This window comes from Apostichopus japonicus, chromosome 13 (assembly GCF_037975245.1).
Source record: "Apostichopus japonicus isolate 1M-3 chromosome 13, ASM3797524v1, whole genome shotgun sequence".
NCBI lineage: Eukaryota > Metazoa > Echinodermata > Holothuroidea > Aspidochirotida > Stichopodidae > Apostichopus > Apostichopus japonicus.
In genome coordinates this window covers 21,794,261-21,816,973 of record NC_092573.1, presented here as the reverse complement: position 1 = coordinate 21,816,973, position 22,713 = coordinate 21,794,261, and the positions used below count along the sequence as shown (strand labels likewise).

Below are 22,713 nucleotides of genomic sequence, written 5' to 3'. Positions count from 1 at the left end.
AGGAAAAACAGTCGAACTTTTGGTTATGAAAGTTGACTGTTTGATGGTGATACTAGGTACACTAAATTCCGAGACCGAAGTTTTGAGATTCAATGTACGAAATAAACAATGAAATGTTGTTCCAAATATCGAGGCACAAGTCATTTTGACAAGTCAAAATGTCGATTTAAATAATCTTACAACAAAAAGTTTATGTCGAAAAAATTATCACGAAACAAGTAACGGGAAATTTAAATAGGACCTATTGTCAAAATTAAGTTTAGTCGCAAATTGAAATTTAACGTTAAAATTCTGAGCAAGATAGGCGATATTTTAAAGTCCAAAAGTTAGGCCCAATGTGAAAAGCGATATTTCCTCTGGTATTTACCTCTATGCCACATATCATTCTGCGCTGAGAGGCAGTTGGTCGTGGCCATAGAAGTTGATTCCTTATCAATTTCTATGGTCGTGGCACATAGGGATAGGAATATTCTATAGCTTTCGAAATCCTGCTGGCATCATTTCCTTTCTTGAAACCAATCAGTTTCTTTTGTAGCAGTACTTTTTCTGGTAATTGATTCCATAATTTTCCATGCTCTGTTGAAAAAATATTTCAAAGACCAAGTTGAAATATAATTACAAAAAGACTGTTAACTTATATTTACTGTCGAATATTTAGACAAATAAACGCAGTTTTTCAAAAGTCGAATGTGTTAATTGGATCTGTTATATACTATACATAACAACTGCATTCGATCGGATATATATTTCCGGTTTCATCCCTCTCCTATAGTAATTGAACTTCTCACCTTACCATAGAACTTGACCTATGACCCTTACTAATAAACGTAGTTAAATGTTTCAAAATTCGCGGAATTGGTAGCCTTTGCTTTGTACAAACACAACGTCAGCAGAGCAATTGAATACATATAAACCACTGTAATGTGACGTCGTCTAGTGCAAGGTTTTTGGCCAACAACCAACTGTGCATAACGTTACTGGTATTTTTTTAATATTAAGTTCAATGAAGTTGTTAAGATATTTGAAGCAGTTGCTCTTTTGCGGAAGGCCGCAGTAAGGGAATTCCATGTAGACTACACTAGGCTTCACTGTTGTTAGTGTTACTGACATTCCGTTACGGTACCGTAAACTATTAAACTTGCTATACGGATACTACACAGTATTACTTATTAGGGCCAAAGAAAAGTGAGTGCACTAGGCTAGGCCTATGCTACAGTAGGTAGTTAGACATTTATACTGAAGACAAAATTACGAACGTCATAATTGGCCGATACTAGCCGATAATTCAGCAAAATGATAGAGCACTAAAGCAGGACCTGCCATAATGACTGGATTCGACATAGGTATCACTATCAGTATCACATAGAACAATGGCCGTTTCCTTGTTGTGTAATTGGCTTTGATTTTCCTGTAGGTCTATAGGCTGATTTTCCTGTAGGTCTATAGGCGTAGGCCAAGTACAGTATGTCGGTAGGGCTATGTGATTGTGATTTAATTCTTATGCCTCAGAATTGCGTTGTTTTTTTCCATCCTGTAGACTGCATTGGTGCTAACGTGTACAGCGGTATGAATGAATGATAACATCCAGAAATGGGTGAGAAGAGTCGGGCAGTCATCTCTGAAATCAAAGATGACTTATTGGCAGCAGATTTAAAATGGAGTCTTTTCCTCGCTGCTCTTAAAAGCTACAGACATGACAGTATTCTCAGACCTTTCCCGTCTGGATTTACTTCAGAAACGGGGGAGAAGGATTTTGAAGCTTTGGTAAGTATAGTAGATGGACGCTGTTTCATTAAGGCTGATTTTCACCAGTAATCATTCTGACAACCTCATATATACCTTTGAGGTCTAACAGACAAATCACAAATAGACAAGCATAATCGATTCACTCAAACATGATAGAAGAATCAATGACCTAAAAGATTCCTTAAAAATCATCACAGTATTTACATATGAAACATCATTATGTAACTATAGTATTATTTAGAAGTGGTGATATTGAGTACCAAGCAATTTTGAATGTTTCCTAATCCACTGAAGCCAGAAATATGATATCCATATATCCCTGTCTTGTTATGAAATCCTTTAGAGATAGTTGCAATATCTGGATAAAATTTTGACTTTAAGGGACATAGGTCAATCTTCATAGCATCTGTTGTGTTTTTTTCTTAACATGGTACATCAGCAAATTTTTGTCTGCATATTACAGACCAGCGTTGCAGAAGAAATACCTTCGTTGAAAACATTGGTACATCAAACCAGGGCTGAAGAAATGTTATCCGACCAAGCCTGGGATCTTTTGGGATGGACTTTGCAAGATAATCCTTTCATTGTGAAATCTTTAGAAAATAGCCAGGTAGATCTGCCTTCTTTACAGTAGATATTTTATAATTCATGTTGGTAAATCTAATTGTATCTAAAAGTGAAACTTATATAAGTCTTCTTTGAGAAAATACTGCAGGGTTGGCTGATTCAAATCAGTGATATATATCACTCGATTAAGAAAAAAACATTGATTAAAATCACATGTTTGAATCTTTTACACACCTAGTAAAGAAATGAAGAAAATTAAAACAGAAACAGTTATTTACTTTCTCAGATTTTGATTGCAGAGCACAGTATTATTTCTTCATAATTTGGCTAAATGACTTGCTACAACACTACTAACTAAATGATAACCATCCTCATCTCACCATCCAGCTCCCTCCAACAGCCTCAGAAAACAGAAGGTAGACAAAAGTCAGGAAATTTGCATCACATGTTCAGGCACAGAGTATTATATTCTGATGGGTGTTTTACCCACATAGCTGTACTCAATGGACCTCGTCCATATAATGTGTCACAATGCATTATTTGTCTCTACTTTTAACTGTGAAAATGTGTTTTTTATATCTAGTTTGCCAGAATACTGGAGTTGACAGGTCAAGCCAGTTACAAAGTAGAACCAAACTTACTGTTTGAAGTGGAATACCTCAATGCCTCAAATCAAAAGTTTTCAGAGTTACAGAAGCAACATGATGTCATCTATGCCTACCACGGAAGCAGACTAGAAAACTTTCATTCCATCCTTCACAATGGCCTTATACATGCTCTTAGTAAGGTAACTAACCACACCAGCTCTCTTTATTATATGTTCAAGACGGTTGGAAAACCCTTATAAAACAGTTGTATTTGTGAAATGTCCTTATTAGAAGACATTCCGTGGACTTAGGCAGCATTTATTGCATCGTCAGTCGAGTCACAGACACAGACACTAGTGGAATCATTTAAGTTTATCTTTAAGGTGTCAAAGGGGGCAATTCTTTGGACAGGTCTCAGAATTAATGTATCCCATGAAATGGCTGATAATATTTTTAAGTAGACTGGTATCAAATTGATATGTATAAATTTGTAGAATAATAATGGAGAAGGGTAATCCCCACCGCTGAGCCCCTCCCCCAGGACATGGATCACACTACCCCACAAATCTACCTGGGACTCAAATATTCCTAAGCACAGTACAGTGGAGTACAGTACAGTATAAAGTCTTAGCTGAGTCAAAATATCCTATATGGCACAGAACTGGCATACTGTACAGTATATCTTGAACAATTGTGTCAAGGAAATGTTTTTCGCCTGGTTTGATTTCCTTTTGCGGTACAGTACAGGAAAAGCTGTAGTGTGAAAGTAGCAGATGGCAATGACAAAGGTAATGATTAATAGGGTTAATTGTTATGTTAAACAATTAAAGTAATGAACAAACAATACTATGGTAAATATCAACAAACTGTCATCCACTTGCTCATTGTTCATGTTTAAAAATTGCTGAATCATTTACAAAGTTAGTTGTGTCAAGCAAATCCCATTCTCAGAGGGTCTCCAAGGACGAGAGTAGCTTGATAAATAGTTGTTAACGACCTGCCAGAAAGAATTGTGTATTCTGGTGTGTAGTGTGTATGGTCACAGCAGTGAATACTTTCAGTATTTTGTATAGCGTTTTGAAGACTCTGAATTTTGTCTTTTATAACATTCTATGGTTCATGTGTGAACAAAAGTGTGGTGTGGTATGTGATTGGGCTTGCACAACAAGTATATGCTTATAGGCTTATGCTAAAATATAGGTATGCTTATATAAGTATATGCTTATATTGACCATATCAGCATGCCATACAAGATCAAATTAGTCCCTGCACAAGGAAAACTTTGGTTGCGTTTTTATTGCATAAACATTTCAAGGGTTGTGACTTTTGCTTATAATTGGACACTAGGAATCTGTGTTAAGAAATTGTTACTTATCTATTTTTCTTTTGTGTAGCACGCTGACCACTTTGTGTGTCATTTTGCTATGCTACACAGATAAAATGCTTCAAATGGGTTGTAAAATTGTACAATAATCAGTGCACAAGAGTGTGCTATTATTCCCTTCCAACAATTGCCAACAGTTAGCAAATCATTTGATATGAAAAATTTCAGCTGTGAAAAGTATTTCTGACCTATCATTTGCTCCTTTGAATTACCTGTCGCTGCTTTTCAGAATACTCTCTTCGGTGAAGGGACTTACTTATCCAGTGATCTTGCAGTCTCTATGCCTTACAGTCCAAAAGCCAAGGCATGGCAACGCAGCTCTGTTGGGGAATCTCTCAGTTGTGTAGCTGTCTGCCAAATCATTGATCACCCTGATGTCAAGTGTCAAACAGAGAGTGAGTTTAACGTATTAACAATCATACAATGAATATTCATGAGGTCATAGTTTAACTTGCCAGGTGAGTTTGTGTTGTATTGTAGTCCCAACCTGATTATCACATTCATCATCAGGTGTTAATTATAAGGTTTATATATCCAAAATAAAAAAGTGTTTCTGTGAACAAAAGATTGCATTTTCTTTGCAAATAGCATCTGGTTTCTTAACAAATAAAAGGGATATAGAATTAACACCTAGGCAGCCATCAGTGATGACCTGCTGCAATGTACCAAGATCAATTTTGTGCCTACAATCTTTAAAATAAAAGGCTGATTAAGAAGTAGCAGTTTTGTCAGAAAACAATAAATATAAAAGAAAAAGAATCATCTAGTGATCCAGTTCCATGTCCTGTTGTATGTTTCCTGTTGTAAATGGTCTGTGTTATATCTTCGTCTGTTTTGATCCTTGTCGTAGATACAGACAAGAGGAGGGCGAGGGCACCAGACAGCTTAGGCGGCGATGTTCCTGACAAGTACTACATTGTCACAAATAGTGAGCTTGTCCGATTAAAATACCTCCTGATCTTCTCTGAAAAATCGTCTTCTACCATGAGGTGAGTTGGACGTAATTAATTATTATATGCTATGTGGTGTGCATTAATAGAGAGTATTAACAACAATATGCTACACTGTGGATGACCAAAGAGGATAAGTTGTCATAACCAAGGTTGCAGAGGGGATGGTCTGAGTTAACGGCCCCCTCCCCCTTTGAACGGTAGCTATTTATTTGAAGTAAAAAACAATATGCTGTGTAAGATTTGAGCAGTTCAATGACTTACTATTATTCAAATTTGAGTAGTAGTAGACCAAGTCAAGCAAGAAAGTGTTTTTTTGTTACTATTTTTACAACTTTGCTGTACTATCCATTGAAAAGTTTTCATCTTGTTAAAGTTAAAATGATGAAGAGGTGTATTACAACAACTGCATTGCTAATGGCCTGTATGAATCAGACGTACGGTATAGCAGTGTGAATGTGGGTGCAAGTAGAATTCCACTTGGTGTGAGTAGCAATATGAGTACAAGGCTGAAAGTGCAAGTAACAGTACTAAGTCTTTCACTCAGTGTCTATAGATTTCGAACTCCATTGAGTTTGAGGTGCTGAGTACTCTCATACTCGCCTTTCGTGGATCTCCATGAAAGGCAAGTTATGAGAGTAAGGGTATGTGCAGGGACTCACTACAAGTATAGCGTGAATCATCCTCATCATGGATTTCTCTCCTCTCTCCAGTGCTGTTCAGCAGCAATCCAAGCTCGCCGTCTGGGTCCGGAACCACAAATTTGCTCTACTCATGATGACGTACATTCTTGTACTCCTCTTTGTCGGAATCATCAATTCAAAGGGCTTCCGCTCATTCCAAAGACAGTATTTACGACTAACCTGATAGGAGTTGTATCTCACCTGAAGATGAACTCTCGGCTTGCCCTATCGTCGGTGTCATCTCTCACAAGACAGGAGATGTTCGCAGTCGATGGAATTATGAGAGAAAGGTTTCGCTGAGATGTACCTCACTGGGTCGGCTTACATTATCCTACAAATAATATTGCACAGTATGACTACACAGAGAAGTTCTGTTAACTTCTGGGGGGTGTTGGTTACAAGCAACTGCTTGAGGTGCTGTGAAAAAATTTTTTTCTTCTGAATTTCAATATTAAACCTTTCTCGATTAGATGTTTTTGGATATGTTGAAGTAGTTCTGGCCTGCTCATTGTGAGGCCGCACAAAATTCATTTACGTCAGTCGTCAGTATTCTGGGAAAATGGGAGAAATCCTAATGGGTTTTAAATAAATGATACTTAAATTTTTATGATATTATAATGTCTATTTACTGTCAATCTTAAGTTTATTTTCACTCACAATGGAATCATATACTTTGATCTTTCATCGATATGTGGGATTCAATCAAGAATTTATATAAAAACTTGTATTAATTCCTTAGCAATGCGAAACAAGTCCTTTAAAGACTTGCAAAATTTTAAGATGAAATTGCTCAGCAACACATGGCTGCTGCAGACATTTTGCGCAGCATAAACTAATACAATCTTTGGCTTAGTTTCTTAGATGATATTGTAAATAGTCATAGGATAATATCTCTAAAATTGGCATTTTTAGAAAACATATTAGTTCTAAAAAAAGGGGATTTCGACATCAGATTGCCAGACTCTGTGTTAATTTTATGTACAAATGCAGTGAAAGAGGAGTACCTTCTATAATAGATCAAATTTGTGAGTACGAGTAAAAGTTTCCAGTTTAGCTCTGAGCAAACAATGAGAAAATGTCTAGCCAAGAACAGGATAAGACGTCCAAGGTGACGTTTAAGGTGACGAAGAGAGTCAGTACGATGCTAGAATCCTAGATACTTAATATATGTAGAGTCACTGTTATATTAATTCATATTTTTAAGAAGCACAAATTATTGATATTAGGGGAATGTAACAACACATCAACTTAGTATTTGCACAAATTGCTTCGTTTGATTTCTGTATTCAAGGTTAGTGGCCCACTGTGTAGAGTATGTACATTTGAACAGCACATAGCACCTTTCAATATCTACATGATGGCTCATAATACATTTTAATGAACAAAGTGAGATTGCCTAGACGTTAGTTTTGTTTTGTCTTACATTTATTAGTATATACAGCAAATTCATGGTGTCTTTCTTTACTTCCATGATAAAGGAGCTTTGTGGGAATTATTTTTTTGGGGGGGGGATAACCTGTTTTGTACCAAAAATGAACTTGAAGCAAATAGGTGTGATGTCATAGATGCACATGGACACATTTCTTGTTCTTTAAAATGTTCATCCAATTTTCTTCTTCAGAATTGGGATGCATTGACGTATGTCATTGTTAACACAAGGCATTGGGGTATGGATAACTTCACACCTCCTGAGGCAAAGTTGGAACCCTGTCCAATCGAGGGGTCGAAGCCAAAAATTATGAAAACAAAACACTTTGCTCTCATTGTACAACTATGAGTTAATTGACATTAATGGTACAAACTGTGATAATTTTCCACTATCAATTATCTCCGATCACCAAGATGCTTAGGATGTGTCCTTTCATTAGTCAAAACTGAATTTTCCTCTGGTCTATCCTTTAAATATTACAGAAACAACCACATTGGAATTTTTCTTTAATGTTTCACAAGTACAAAGGAAAAGGCTTCAAGTCAATTATTAAATGAAATAGTTTGACTACATTATCTATCTTTGTTTCGTTTCATTTCAAAAAAAAAATCAGTTTATGATTGATATATATATATATATATATATATTTTTTTGTGTCTTGGTCCTGACACAGCTAACAGATATTAAAGTTTAATTCTAAATAGATTGACAAGGGGATTTATGTTTGTTTCATATAATGTAAGCTTACACTAAATAGATTATATCATAACAGGAATGTTTAGTAACTTTAACATATAGATATATATATATAGACATATATATATACAATGTGTTATTTTTCTGTTACTGCCATATTTTATGTAAACAAGAAAATAAAGTGAAGTTTTCCAATCTTTTTTTCCTACTATTTTTTGAATGCTGGCCCATTATCTTATTAACAAGTCATGCAGTTTTAATTTTCCTTGCTGGACAATAGGAGATAAAAAAGTTAAAAGTTGAACCTTCATTTTAACCAAGAAGAAGAGGGGCAAAAAAAGTAATAACAAAGTCTTGGATCTTCAAGTGTTATTTGCTTGGATTCAAAAATTGCAGATACCACAAAACAATTGTGGTTGTACCAATGATTGGTGCTCTTATTCTCAATACAAACTTACTTCTGGTGGCATTTTTCTAATATCAAAATAAAATAAAACTGTTAGCAAACTGCTTAAAATAAAACTGTTAGCAAACTGCTTCCCTTAATCCTCTCTTTGTCCCTCCACTGTTTATCTCCTCTCTCTCCTCTTCCCTTGTCTACTAATCCCCTTACATCTACCTCTTTGTGCTCATTAACCTGTCTGTATTCTGTGCATGTTTTTGTCCCTTCTGTTAATGTTACTTTGTCATTTAGTCCTGCTAGGATCGAAACGTCAGGCCAACTTACTTTTACACAGAGAAAGATATCCTACACTATCAGTTGAAAACTCAACCTCGGTATCTTGTTCCTAACTTGAAATCTGGTGGATTGAATGTACTGTAACTTATGTTAACTGTGTACAACCTCCCTTACTCTTTTAACTTGTGGATCAGAGTAGGTGGTTTGTGATGTCGTCGATACAAAAGTTTTTCAAAACTTTCCTAATATAATCTTTGCGCTGAGTTATTTTCCTTCAAATGTGATTTTGGAATGTTTGCTTTAGCTGTGAATATTTTCATTATTTAAAAAAAATCATCAAAATTCAATTTTCTTTGCAGAAATATTATTTCTCTGTTGATTACTGATTTAAGCACTACAATGAAAAGTAAAAAAACATTGTCAATTCCATTGCATAAATCCATTCTGCTGTCGTCAGATGCATTGACAAGATTTCACCAACTCTGACCAAAAAATCTGTATCATAATTGGTGCAGTGTCAATCATAATATGGTTCCTTAATTATACATTAAACATCTAAATGCTCACCCGACAAAGTGTGAAATTAAATTGATGAGTACAAGGGTTTACACAATCACTGGTCTAAATGCAACCTGGATGAAAGTCAAAAGTGATAAAAGAAAGTGGCTACCATGTCAATTTAAGACTGGATCTTTCTCTCATCATACAGTTCATATCATTTTGGATAAATTGTTTCTTCTGTTAAAAATTTGTTACAAATCTTCAGTGAAATTAAAGATCCAAGTGTGTACATCTCTTTCCTCCTGTGGTCTTTTTCATTTGATTCAGATGCACTTAACTTCAGCTTGTCCCCTTTATCCAGGTTGTACACATACGCACACTGATATTTCAGTTTCAAACACCCTCAACAAACAGCTAGATGAAGCTATAACCTCATTAACTGAAGACACTCATTACATATCACCCTAACACTTTAGAGAAATGCTCAAGTGTTCAATATTGTTTTGCTTTTATTTATCAAATATGGGAATTATTTTAATGGTTGCCTTCCATTAATGTTGCCTCTAAACTTCAAGATACTAAAGAGCTGCTAATAGTTTTCAAGGTTCATTTCTGAAGGGTCAGATGCTTCAAGTCATTTTCAGACATTGAGATATAATAAATAAATAGTAACAACAAGAGGCTAAAAAACAACAACAGCAACGTCCCAGTGATTGAAAATGCTTCCAGGATGTTACATCAAAGGTTTGAATGTGTGTGACCATCATTTAATCCTTCTAGCATATATTGGGAAGCAGTACCAATGACCTGTAAAGCAGAAATCCAAAGAATAAAGCCTGTATCATGGTATTGTCAGAGGATTCTTCTCTCCTTTCCATAATTCCTTGAGTTCCACCTGACACTCTAGATCCCTCAGAGCAGCCTTGGCAAGATCCGAACAATCTGGTAAAGGCATCACCTGTCTGATTAAAGTCTCTGCTCCTACCTCGATGAAACACTGGCAGTATTCTCTCGATCTCGCCACCAGATTACGAACAGCCATGCAAGCCGCCTTCTACAAAATACACGAGGAATATAAAAGTAAGAAATCTGAGAGATGTACAGGTACAAGGTTCTATGGCATTGCGTAATGGTGGTAACTAGGGTGTTAGTTGTGTTTTTATCATGCAAGTCTGTCTATATCATTAGGATCATTGCCTGTACTAGCTCTTAACATTTTGCGTTGAAATGTAAGGGGAAAACAAGAAATCTGAAATTTACATTGATGAACCAAATATATATATATATGTTTTTTCTATGTAATGAATAATGTTTGTTTTTTTATGCATCAAAAGCCTTCCACTTCTCATGATTGAAAATTAAACATGAATGTTGTGATACCATACTATAAAACTATGAATATTGTATCACTAAATCAATGTTTTTTTGTTATGAGTTGAATACATTGAGTACTGTTCAAACCATATAGTGGTTCCTCTAGAACAAGGCTTCTTAACCACTTTAAATTTCAAATCACAGACCCTTTGAGGTCATGATGAAAGATAGATAAAAAATCCACATAAACCACATATGCGCAGTTTTCATACACACCCTCCCCACCCCTTGAAGGCCCTCCAGGACTGGGACCCTCTATGGCTATGAGCCAGTTGCTCAATCATATACTTACTTGTACACCAGGTTTTTGTGGATGAACAGACATCACCTGCACAATAATTTCCGCAGCACCACAGCTCATGATAGCATTGGCATTTTTGGGATTCCTTAGTGAAATGGCAGCCAGGGCACTACATCCAGCTTCACCCACCTGAAAGAAACAGTATCAAACAAAAATATAAGCAACAGATTATAAGTTAGCCTTCACATTTGTGAAGCAGTTTCCTTGAGAAGTCACCTTGTCATTGATATATTGAAATACATCACTACTAGTCTACTACTATCAATCCTGTCATAATTGCATTTTGGAGAATTGTTTTCCATTTTGTGAAGCACTTTGCTGTGATGTCACATCGAATATTCATTCCATGAACTAAAAGACAAACGTACGCACCATCAGATTGATAAACTTGATTTTATAGAATTCAATTAATAACCATGAAACACAATATTTATAGTAATAACCTTACAGTGTCTGTTTCTTATCAATGAAATAACCAGAATGCAAAAATGCATTGTGGTTGCGATGATGTAACATGAGCAGTTTTCTTCATGAATCTGACGTAATGTATAGTGAGGGCGTACATGTTTACAAGTGTTTCACGATTTGACCTCTGATGACCTCTGACCTCCACCAAAAACAATAGGCTTCTTGTACTTAATGTGGTACTTCTACACACTAAATATGAAATTGGTCTGACCTTCCCTGCTTGAGATATCGTGTTTACAAGCTGGGCGTCACAAACGCACTCACCCACACACATGTGCACACACGCCATCATGAATGCATAGGTTACCATGATCATCGAAACCAAAAACCCATCCTAATTTGCAATTTGATGAAAAGTAAGTACACATTACACTTGTATCACATATCAAGTACAAATAAATTAAGATTTGATTTTAAAAGGAAAGAACCGCTTTTTGAGAACATTGCTATTAAACCAAAGACCACCTACTGTGATCAATGTTTTGAATGATTCATGTGGCAAATGTGGCTTATAACCATATCTAGTGTTATATGTTGGAGTTAGTTTTTTCACTGAACGGTGTGATATAATCAAGGGCGGCGGAACCGGGGGGGCACAGGGGGCACGTGCCCCCCCACTTTTCCTCAGATTAAAATGTGCCCTTTTTCTACATAAAATTTCTAAATAAAAAAGCGAAACCCAAAGCGAAACCCACGTCGAATGAAATATTTCGGGAAGTTTTGTTTACTACCACAATCGTAGGAGCCCAATTTGATTTGGGGGGCTGTAACGACTTGCCCGAAAAATATTACCAAAATTTTTCGCGCCCTTCGCGCGCGTTCAACATGTTAATGTGCATATCATATAGGCATGCGTTGGTTATTACATCGCATGCCAATAACATACAATCATTTGCCGTGTTATAACCCTTCCAAATCGGTTAGAATTATTGGGAAAGTCGTTACAATAATAATGATCATAATAATATCAGTTTAACCATTGAAAAACACATAGAAAATTACTTTTCTTTCAGTATTTTCACATATTTCATTTGCTTTCATGCATGTATCGATCGCGTGTGCAGGGACTTGGACTTTATAATGATTTCACCTCATTTTGTTTTTTTTCTCCTTGTTTCCCAATTTGCACATTAGATACTGCAGTGCTAGTATGCATTGTTTCCTTGGGGGGGGGGGGGGCTGCGTTGATGGAGTGATGTGTATACGCAAATAAGATAATACAATAAGAGTTAAAAGGGTACTAAATATCAGTCCAATCGAATTTCTGCAAAGTGCCCTTCGACGTTGGTGCCCCCCCAGATTCAAAGTGCTTCCGCCGCCCTTGGATATAATCTCTCCTCATTTTCAGTTATAACAAGTTGCCAGCAGAATTAGCTTACCTGGGCTACTCTGATATGGGTCTGAATTGCTTGCAGGATGAGGGGGACACCACCAACAGACACGATGGCTACTTTGACGTCATCGTTACCAGCAATAGCCTTTGTCATTGAGATAATCTGTTTCATCATCAACTGTGAGACAAAATGTTTTCAAATGATGGAACTTACAGAAGATGTTTCATATGATGATGAAATGTTTTCAATTAACACTCTGGGGTTAAAAAACATGCAAGAGTCGTACAGTATTCTTATATGGGTAGGTTCACAGTTCAAAGTTCACATTTTTCCCAATGGGAATTATATAAAGGTGCCTTACCTCTCCTCCCCCTCCCGCAATAAAAACCCAAGAAAATAGTCATACTACTGTAAATAAAACCAGGAGCTGCCACATAATCATCCATGAAGAGAGTCTGATGGAGAAACTAAATAATATAAAAGAAGATCACACACACCCTTTTCATAGTCTGATCATGTTCAACAGATCCGGGATACGATTACAGGTGCCCAATACTAAAACGTCCAGGTTGTGTAATTCTTTCTTACCTGAGGCAATACACTTGTTAAACTCGCATGCAAAGCGATTTGGTCACAGTGTGTGATCTGTCACTTGCAGCTCTGTGCTGCTTCTGTTACTGTTCTGGTTCTGCTTATTTAGTTTTATTCTCGTAGTTGTTCACTAATAGCTTGTTTATTGTATGGTTTTGTTTGTACTTACTTCTGTTTTATGTTAACTGTCGACGGGAAATAATGTCCATTTTTTTGTTTTCTGAAATGAACAATAAAGTTTCTATCTATCTATCTAATCAATTTATCATAAATATGAAGAATGGATTTAGCAAAGAGACTCACCTGATTGCTCATGTGCTCAGACATGGCACTGCTTACATATTTTAATCCTCCAAGATCGACAATCTTCTGACAGAATTCATTCCGCACTGCTAGGCAACCCAGAGTAGCCATGACACCACCGACAATGGATTGATCAGAACAATCTGAAACTGTGTGTAATTAATATCAATGAGAAAGGTCAATGTAAGTGACAAATGGCTGATTAAAGGGTGTGAAGACTCGCGCAAAAAGAAACGTCTAATGCAGGTAATCTGACCTAGTTTCGAATGAGGTGTAACAGAAGTGTTGGACACCACCACCGATCCCAGAAAATATGCACACAGCTTGCTACCTTCGGTAATTAGACACTAGTGTACAGTCAGTACATACAGCTGCGGTAAATACCCACAGCACAGTGTACAAACGATACAGTGCTGGACATCTCAGGTCCAGCTAAAGATAACAAGGTATCACGTTTCATTACTGTCTGCATTTTGTAGCGACAAGCAGAAAACTTCACTTACAAGCAATGGAAAGTTAACTTTTTCAGAGCGCGGCACACGGTTTGGGTTTTCAATGCCTAAAATGATTATGACAGATATCTTTGTAACATACATTTACAATAAGTGGAAAAAGAAGTGGCTGTGGCCAAAAACAAACGTTACTAGGGGTAAGAAACCTGTTATTTCAGCGATTAATTCACATGGGTGCTATTAAGTTGTATAGCAGTTTTTCTATGCAGAGAACTACACCATCTTCTGTTTGTTACGAGAAACAAAACTCACAAATCTCAAAACTGCTACACAAAATGTGAACATTAAATGATTCCCTTTATTACACTTTGGATGTACAGGACAGTAGGACACACATGTATCCATATTGTCGGTCTTGAGACTTACTCTTGTACTTTGCCTCGGTCTTGAATCTCCTACTTCTATGCAGGTTGTATTCTACATGTAACTTACAGAACTGAGCTCTTGCAGTTAATGAATAAAAAGCAAAAAGGAAATAGTGCCAATGTACAATCTAGGACTTGTTATCTTCTACCTTAAACAATTAAAAGGGGAAAAAAAGGTTACATTTTACCATCTAGAACTCCAAAGAGCGCTTCCAAAGCACCCTCCTCAACAATTGCCTTGGCATGGTCGTGACCTTTTCCAAATGGTACCCTAATATCATCATCGATAATCAGCCCTCTCAGTGTTGCACAGGTCTCCTTCACCAGCGATCCATTTTTTTTATGTTTTCCTAGGAGTCCAATAAGGAGACCGATCACACCTTCCTCCACATACTTTTGTCTGTTCATTTCATGCTTAATGCAAGATGTACGTACAAACTGTGCAGCTGCTACAATTGGCTCTGTGTGTTCTATTTCAGCAGACAAAATGGAACAAATCACAGCTGTACCATTTGAATCCAGCAAATCAGGTTGTCCATTAATGAAAGAGACCAATGTTACTAAGACCTGGTTTAAAACTGTCAAATTATCTCGATGGATTCTAACCAAATTGATGAGAATGTCATAGCCTCCATTGGTAGCAGCATATGATCTGCAGGAAAACAAACCAACAAATTCTTTGCTCAAGATTTGCATTGTCTCTAACAAGTCCTGTTTATCGTCATCGGTCAATGCAGTTTCTGCAGCAGACAGGTCTCTCAAAATCTTCAAGGCCTCTTTGATCTTTTCCGTAACAGGCTTTGAGCTTCCATCACCACTGTCGGCGGAAGACTGGGACGTAATTATGTTGGTGAGATCGACACCTTGAGACTCAAACTGTTTGATTGCATCTTCTGCTGCTTCCTCTTGAGACATCTCAAATTCTTCAATATTTTCTGCCACAGCAGCATCAAATGTTTCTTGAGAGATTCGTTTTGCCATCCTAATGAATTAATATTTATGACAGCAGAATTTCTGAGGAGACAAAAATTGTTTTGAAATATGTAGGCTTTATACAGTAAGGTTTCAAGACAAACAAGTTCTAAAGAATAGGCTAACTGTACCTCAAAAATGCTGATATCCAACATTGGTCATAAGCTGGGCCTACCCTGTTGTTGTCTATTGCAAGTTTTGCCTTTCAAGTAATCACTATTATTGTTGAAAAAGGGCCTAGGCTAGACCTTACCTTCACCATATTATTACTCTGGTTCTAGGCATATGAATTGATAATCTTGTTATTTTAACATCACTCATAATATATGTATAAACTTTGGTTATGCTTCGTTAGCTTACTTACAGTTAGAGTGGGGCTATTGCTTTGGCTAGGCCTTAGCTATAGAGATTTCGCCTGCAAATGAGCGTAGGCTAGGCCTCATGTTGTTATGATGGTTGATAAAAAAATTATCAGAGTCCTAAAGTGTCTTGATGTTTACTATTTAATATGAACGACTGTATAGATAACATTCAACATTTTGTAGTTTATAGGGGTTCCATGGAAACAACTGGCATCAAAGGTTTTACTAACTTCGGCTAAGACAAATTAGCCTGTGGCTAACGGTCGCATAGCCTAGCAACAGTAAATTTGGAGGCTACTACTACTATACCGTAGGCCTAACTTTACTCAAACAGGTAGTTATCATTGTTACTTGTTTTAATGGCTACATTCGAGTTTAATGACATAAAGTGCGGCAACAGATGGGATATTTTGCGAATCTAACGAGAATAGACACACCTAGATTTATCTTGAGGATTTTCCTCCGAGTGAATCAACAGCTGCAGTGTGTATGGTAGGCTGTCGTATTGTGATTGTCGTTGCATATGTAAAAGTCAATAGTACAGCACATGCATGGGCCAGGTCGATAACGCGGAAACGCGGAAACCGCGGAAACCGCGGAAATCGAAAAACCGGGTTCAATATCAACGGTTTCCGCGGTTTCCGCGTTATCGACCTTGCTATATAGTAAGGTCGAAAACGCGGAAACCGCAGAAACGAGAGGAATTTGTCAAGGGAGGGTGACGAAGTATTTTGGGCGCATTTCAGCCTATATTCGCCAAAAAGGGGTGCGGGTTTAAAGCTAGTAAATGTAGGTCGAAAACGCGGAAATCGTACTTTACAATGGATGAGTTAGATTATTTTGTCAAGGGAGGGTAGTGTAGGTCGAAAACGCGGAAATGTTTTTTTTTTTTACAATGGCGAAACTAGATGATTTTGTCAAGAGAGGGTGAGAAAAATTTTGAGCGCATTTCAGCCAGTATGCGCCAGGAGGGGTGGGGATAGAAGATTTTGTTTCACTAAATGCCGGTCGAAAACGCGGAAATGTTTTTTTTACACAAAGAATGGCGAAACTAGAGAATTTGTCAAGGCGGAAGGTTAAGAGTTTTCGGCGCATTTCAGTCAATATGCGCCAGGAAGGTGAGGAGTTGTAGGCTGTTTTTTTTACTAAATGGAGGTCGAAAACGCTGAAATGTTTTTAGCAAAGGCGGAACTAGAGGAGTTTGCTAAGGGAGGGAAAAGAAGGGTTTTGGCTGGCGCATTTCAGCCAAAATGCCAGGAAGGGGGTGAGGAAGGATGTTGAGGCTTTTTCACTTAATGCAGGTCGAAAACGCGGAAAAAGTGTTTGCCAATATGCGCAAGGATGGAGTGGGGGTATGAGACTTTTTTCAGTTAGTGTAGGTCGAAAACGCGGAAATTTTTTTTTTCACAACATTTTTCACAACTAGATGATTTTGTTAAGACAGGGTGAAAAGGTGTTTTGGGCGCATTTTAGCAAATAGGCGCCAAAAAGGGGTGAGGTTGAAGTCTTTTCACTAAAGGCATGTCGAAAACGCGAATTTTTTTTTAACAATGACGGAAATACTCTAAATGCATGCAGGAATGTAAAGAAATGTTTTGGTCGCATTTCAGCCAACATGCGCCAAGAAGGGTTTGGGTTTGAAGCTTTTTTCACTAAATACAGGCAGAAAACTCAGTAATGTTTGTTAACGTCCATTTGATATGCAGGGATGGTTCCAGGATTTCTCCGACACGGGAGCTAAGGTCCCCGGAAACAATTGTGTGCACGTTGTAATATTAATAAAAAAATAAAAAATTATATATATATATATATATATATATATATATATATATATATATGTATATACTTACACATACATATATATGTATATATATATATATAGAGAGATATATATATATATATATATAGATATATTTACACATACAGATACATATCTATGTATATATAAATCTAATATTGCCGAAGCGCGCGGTAATTTGTGGTGTCTTTTTTTGGTATATGAGAGAAGTTTGAAGCCCGTATGTCGGTGCGGTTGATACCTGTCGGGGACTGATTTTCCAACATTTATCTTTATCATAGAATGATCATTATGATGATAAGAAATACACAATAATATATTTTTTTCTTCATTGCTCCCTGACGAAATCATAATTTCCCCTACCAGGGGGCTAGACCTCCCCGACGAGGGGAAGGGGACTGTTACCCCGCTTCTCCCTCCCCCTCTGGGGCCACCCCGTCGGTATATATAAAGGTGCGTATGTACAATGGCGGAACTAGAGAATTTTCACAGCTAGGGGACGGCAAAGGAGCTTTTGATCGTTTAGGAAAAGAAAACATAAAACCTATGTTTTGGGGGACGATTCGGAGGAAGTGTATGAACTTGAAGTTGCGAACTATTAGAAGTAAGACAGTCACATTTACAATTATTTGACCGATTGCGTTACAATAAAACTGGCAACCGTGCCATCTTCCCCAGTATTGGAATACCGGTGTGAAGTTAGAGACTAATTCCTCGTTCCTCGTTCGACGTTCGCGAATGAGTAACTGCTACCTATTCAGTTACTTATTCGACAATGGTACCGACGTAACACTTATGACAAGACGAATGCATTCTTACAAGATGTTCAACATTTGGTCGTGGAAAAGAGGTTTATCTGGGTCATTTGAACTCTAATGACAATGTAAATGGGTACCATAGTGCATCTTGCCCGGTCCAAAGAGTTCTTGACCAACTAAAATGACCACTACATCATCGGTTCTTAAATTAATGTAACGGAAACGGGACCTGACGAAAAATCACTTTAGGCCCTAATCAAGACTAGCACGCCTTGGACCACCTAACCAATGGGTCATATGAATTCTTAAGACAATGAAGAAGGATACCATAATGCGTCTTGCCCGGTCCAAAGAGTGCTTGACCAATTAAAATGACAACTAAATAATCACTTATTAAATTAGTGTAACGGGACAACGAATGAAAAACATTTGGCTCCTAATCAAGACCAGCACGCCTTGGACCACCCAACCAATGAGTCATATGAACTCTACAGACATTGTAGAAGGGTACCGTAATGCGTCTTGCCCGGTCCAAAGAGTGCTTGACCAATTAAAATGACCACTAAATCATTACTTCTTTAATGAGTGTAACGGGACCACGAACACGCTCTGGGCCCTAATCCATGCAGCACGCCTTGGATCACCAAACCATTGGGTAACATGAACTCTAATGACATTGTAGAAGAGTACCATAATGCGTCTTGCCCAGTCCAAAGAGTGCTTGACCGATTTAAATTACCACTAAATCATTACTTCTTTAATGAGTGTTACGGGACCTTGAAAAAGCTTAATGTTTTAGTTCTATACGTGTTTATATCAGAAAATTTCCATTGTACCTCCGTTTGTGTTTACTCTCTTTCTTTTAAGTTTGTTATTTGAGATATCGTTATGTAGAAAACACTTAGATTCGTCGGGTATGAAGTACTTATATCAAGCTCTACTCAATTATTAGCTTAAGAACCGGTATGCTGAGACTTATGCCATGGCGAAATACTTAAGCTCTGATATTAATAGCCTACGTCACATTTTCTTTGATTAATGTCTGGAATAACCACCACAAAACCCTTTAGTTTCACCATTGTTAAAAAAACATTTCCGCGTTTTCGACCTGTATTTAGTGTAACAGCCTCAACCCACCTCCCCAGACCTTTGCTGGCGCATATTGGCTGACATGCGCCGGCCTAAACACTTCATTTCCCTCCCTTAGCGAACTCCCCTAGTTCACCCTTTGTTAAAAACATTTCCGCGTTTTCGACCTGCATTTAGTATTAAAAAAGGCTACACCCCTCCCGCACCCCCTCGTGGCGCATATTGGCTGAAATACGCTCAGAAAACATCTTCACCGTGCCTAGTTTCTCTTGTTTCGCCATTGTAAAAAACAATTCCGCGTTTTCGACCGGCTTTTAGTAAAATAAATTATTTTACCCCACCCCTTCTTGGCGCATTACAGCTGATATGCGCCAAAACACTTTTTCACCCTCCCTTGACAAACTCCCCTAGTTCCGCCTTTGTTAAAAACATTTCCGCGTTTTCGACCTGTATTTAGTGTAAAAGCCTCAAACCACATCCCCACACCTTTGCTGGCGCATATTGGCTGAAATGCGCCGGCCAAAAACACTTCATTTCCCTCCCTTGGCAAACTCCTCTAGTTCCGCCTTTGTTAAAAACATTTCCGTGTTTTCGACCTGCATTTAGGGAAAAAGCCTACAACTCCATCACCTTCCTGGCGCATATTGACTGAAATGCGCCGAAAACTCTTCACCATCCGCCTTGACAAATCCTCTAGTTTCGCCATTCATTGTGTACAAAAACATTTCCGCGTTTGCGACCTGCATTTAGTATTAAAAAAAAACCTTAGCCCTTTCCCACCCCTCCTGGCGCATATTGGCTGAAATGCGCTCAAAAAACGTCTTTATCCTCCCTTGACAAAATAATCTAACTCGTCCATTGTAAAAGTACGATTTCCGCGTTTTCGACCTACATTTACTGAAGTAGCTTTAAACCCGCACCCCTTTTTGGCGAATATAGGCTGAAATGCGCCCAAAAAAAAGACTTTGTCACCCTCCCTTGACAAATTCCTCTCGTTTCCGCGGTTTCCGCGTTTTCGACCTTGCTATATAGCAAGGTCGATAACGCGGAAACCGCGGAAACCGTTGATATTGAACCCGGTTTCTCGATTTCCGCGGTTTCCGCGGTTTCCGCGTTTCCGCGTTATCGACCTGGCCCACATGCATGCCATGTCGGGTAAACCCTGAAAATGTTACCAAGTCACAAATACAAGCTACCACACAACTGAAAGGGATATTGTGGATTTGTGGTGACAAACAAGGTGAAACCAGGCGCGTAGCCAAGGGGGGGGGGGGGCGAAGGGGGAAGCAGCCCTCCCCTTGATCAATTTTTTTAATGTTTCTATGATATCGCTAATAATTTCAAAAGAGAAGATGCAACTTACAAGGCCCGGGAAGTGCCATTTCCAGCGATCTGGGAGGCATTTTCAGCCAAAATTTACGCTACGTTTAGATAGTTTACAATGCCGTATCTACGGCTCTGATAATTTGCCTACAGTTCCGCCCCTCCCTTGGCAAATTCCTGGCTACGCGCCTGGGTGAAACTTAAATTGAAGAGAAAAATATTCCACACTGCTAGTTGAAAAACCCATTTCGAATTCATTACCATAACTAGAGATATGGTTGATTGAAGCTAACCTATTTTGACTGGCTAAACCTCTAACTACTCCAAGAAGTTGGATCACAGTATATAGGGGTCTGTGATGACATCTGGACAATCCTCTTTGGAAGCTTTACTTAGGCTGTTGTAATATTGTACTTGATTTGTACTGGAAACCTGATACATTCACTGGCGGATCCAAGGGGGGGGGGCAAGGGGGGCCATGGCCCCCCAAAGGTGAGCCAAAAAGTGTTTCCGGACATCCGCTAAATCATATGATTGGAAATTAAAAAAATCGAGAGGAATAGCAGTGGTAGACTAGTCTAAACCTTTTCGTTTTCTGGTTTAAAATTAAATGCAGAGCTCCAAACTGATCCGCAATTCGCGGGAATTAGACCCGCATTCTAACACCCAAACCCGCTGACCCGCACAAGCGTCCGAAAAACCGCATTGTATTGTCAAGTATACATAAAAAATTTGCATCAAATTTTGACTTAGCAACCATCATATCTTTAGCATTTAGCATAATAGAGTATAAAACCTCCTTAACAGCATCATTTGAACTTCAAATTAGCCTATAACTCTTTTCATTGGGGCGAGCAGCGAACATTTTCATGCCACGGGAAAGAATGAATTATCACCTACTATTCAATTTATTGATTTTTCACACACAAAAATGCATATTTCTCAGAAAATTTTGGGTGACAAAAGCCTTTCTAAGTGCCACCATTTTCACACACAAAAATGCATATTTCTCAGAAAATTTTGGGTGACAAAAGCCTTTCTAAGTGCCACCATTTTACATGAAGGCATCACCGGGATTCCAAAAATTTCAAACCCCTCCCCCAGGACGGCGATTCGTGGCATGGACCATGAGCATGAGGATTTACAGTATAACACCATTTTGCAGTTACAGGCTGGTTGTAAGAAATTTATAACCTATGAGAAATAAAATTTTTTGAGAAAGATGATCCCAACTTTGTTTTATAAATATTTTAGAAAATTACACCTGGGAAACATTTTTTTAAGAAGTAAATTAACATCACCATTGTACACTTTTGTCGCACCAAATTGCATCTGAGGGCAGTGGGGCTTGGGGGGGGGGCTCAGCCTCCCAATGAAAAAGTTGAGGGGGCAAATGCATGACAAGCCCCCCCCCCCAATATTTACCAAGGTTCCGAAACGTGCAACAGCCCATTTTTCAATGCATACTTGTCGATCTGTCCGATGCACACGTATACTATATAGGTGTAATAATTTTAGTAATTGCTGGGGAACCCTCGGCCCGTCCCCTGGCTATAGACCACATTGTCACCCCAACCGCGTCTTCACGCCCCGTAAAAAGTGGAAGCAGTGAGTGTGAGTACCGGTAAGCGTAACACAACTTCGTCTTAGGCCAATGACTTGCCTCATTTCAGCCAGTTCTCCAACATACCCTTACTTAGTGGCGGAGCGTCCATATATACAGACAGGGGGCGGATGCCCCCCCCTGACGGACTCAAATGGACTGCTGGCGCCCTTTTCAGCTTTTCACTACTTTTTATTTATTCGCGATTGTTGACTATTTTATTGCGCTCTCATCTATTGACATTTGTCATATTCTGTTGGTGTAATTTTCCGACAAAATGGCGACGACACCTATTTATTCTCCGTTCATCTGCAAATTAGCAAGGCCTGGAAAGGGTC

At 38.2% G+C, this 22,713-nt stretch overlaps 2 protein-coding genes across 4 annotated transcripts; one reads left to right on the top strand and one right to left on the bottom strand.

Moving 5' to 3' along the window:
• Positions 1-822: 822 nt before the first annotated feature.
• On the top strand, positions 823-8,237 carry LOC139978318 (protein mono-ADP-ribosyltransferase PARP16-like). Of its 2 annotated transcripts, none has more exons than XM_071988395.1 (7): positions 823-980; positions 1,538-1,764; positions 2,210-2,356; positions 2,897-3,100; positions 4,514-4,679; positions 5,135-5,273; positions 5,948-8,237. In XM_071988395.1, exons 2-7 carry the CDS (start codon positions 1,591-1,593, stop codon positions 6,099-6,101), a joined length of 984 nt encoding a protein of 327 aa, XP_071844496.1. In that variant the 5' UTR covers positions 823-980; positions 1,538-1,590; the 3' UTR covers positions 6,102-8,237. The 2 variants fall into 2 exon arrangements, with proteins under 2 accessions (XP_071844496.1, XP_071844497.1); XM_071988396.1 differs by lacking the exon at positions 823-980 and adding an exon at positions 1,008-1,185.
• LOC139978316 (armadillo repeat-containing protein 6-like) lies at positions 7,423-16,358 on the bottom strand. Of its 2 annotated transcripts, none has more exons than XM_071988391.1 (6): positions 16,242-16,358; positions 14,659-15,484; positions 13,594-13,742; positions 12,745-12,876; positions 10,889-11,026; positions 7,423-10,276 (listed from the first exon to the last, which is right to left on the bottom strand). In XM_071988391.1, exons 2-6 carry the CDS (start codon positions 15,449-15,451, stop codon positions 10,064-10,066), a joined length of 1,425 nt encoding a protein of 474 aa, XP_071844492.1. In that variant the 5' UTR covers positions 15,452-15,484; positions 16,242-16,358; the 3' UTR covers positions 7,423-10,063. The 2 variants fall into 2 exon arrangements, with proteins under 2 accessions (XP_071844492.1, XP_071844493.1); XM_071988392.1 differs by lacking the exon at positions 16,242-16,358 and adding an exon at positions 16,031-16,193.
• Between the last annotated feature and the right edge of the window lie 6,355 nt (positions 16,359-22,713).

What these genes read in the sequence shown, in the direction of transcription:
- LOC139978316 (XM_071988391.1), bottom strand. Translation starts at nt 15,451, where the DNA reads ATGGCAAAACGAATCTCTCAAGAAACATTTGATGCTGCTGTGGCAGAA. An exon ending in GCTCTTTGGAGTTCTAGATG is followed by an intron (nt 13,743 to 14,658) that starts GTAAAATGTAAC and finishes AATTACACACAG; the next exon opens with TTTCAGATTGTTCTGATCAA. An exon ending in CTGAGCACATGAGCAATCAG is followed by an intron (nt 12,877 to 13,593) that starts GTGAGTCTCTTT and finishes TTTGTCTCACAG; the next exon opens with TTGATGATGAAACAGATTAT.
- LOC139978318 (XM_071988395.1), top strand. Translation starts at nt 1,591, where the DNA reads ATGGGTGAGAAGAGTCGGGCAGTCATCTCTGAAATCAAAGATGACTTA. An exon ending in AATCTTTAGAAAATAGCCAG is followed by an intron (nt 2,357 to 2,896) that starts GTAGATCTGCCT and finishes TTTTATATCTAG; the next exon opens with TTTGCCAGAATACTGGAGTT. An exon ending in AAATCGTCTTCTACCATGAG is followed by an intron (nt 5,274 to 5,947) that starts GTGAGTTGGACG and finishes TCCTCTCTCCAG; the next exon opens with TGCTGTTCAGCAGCAATCCA.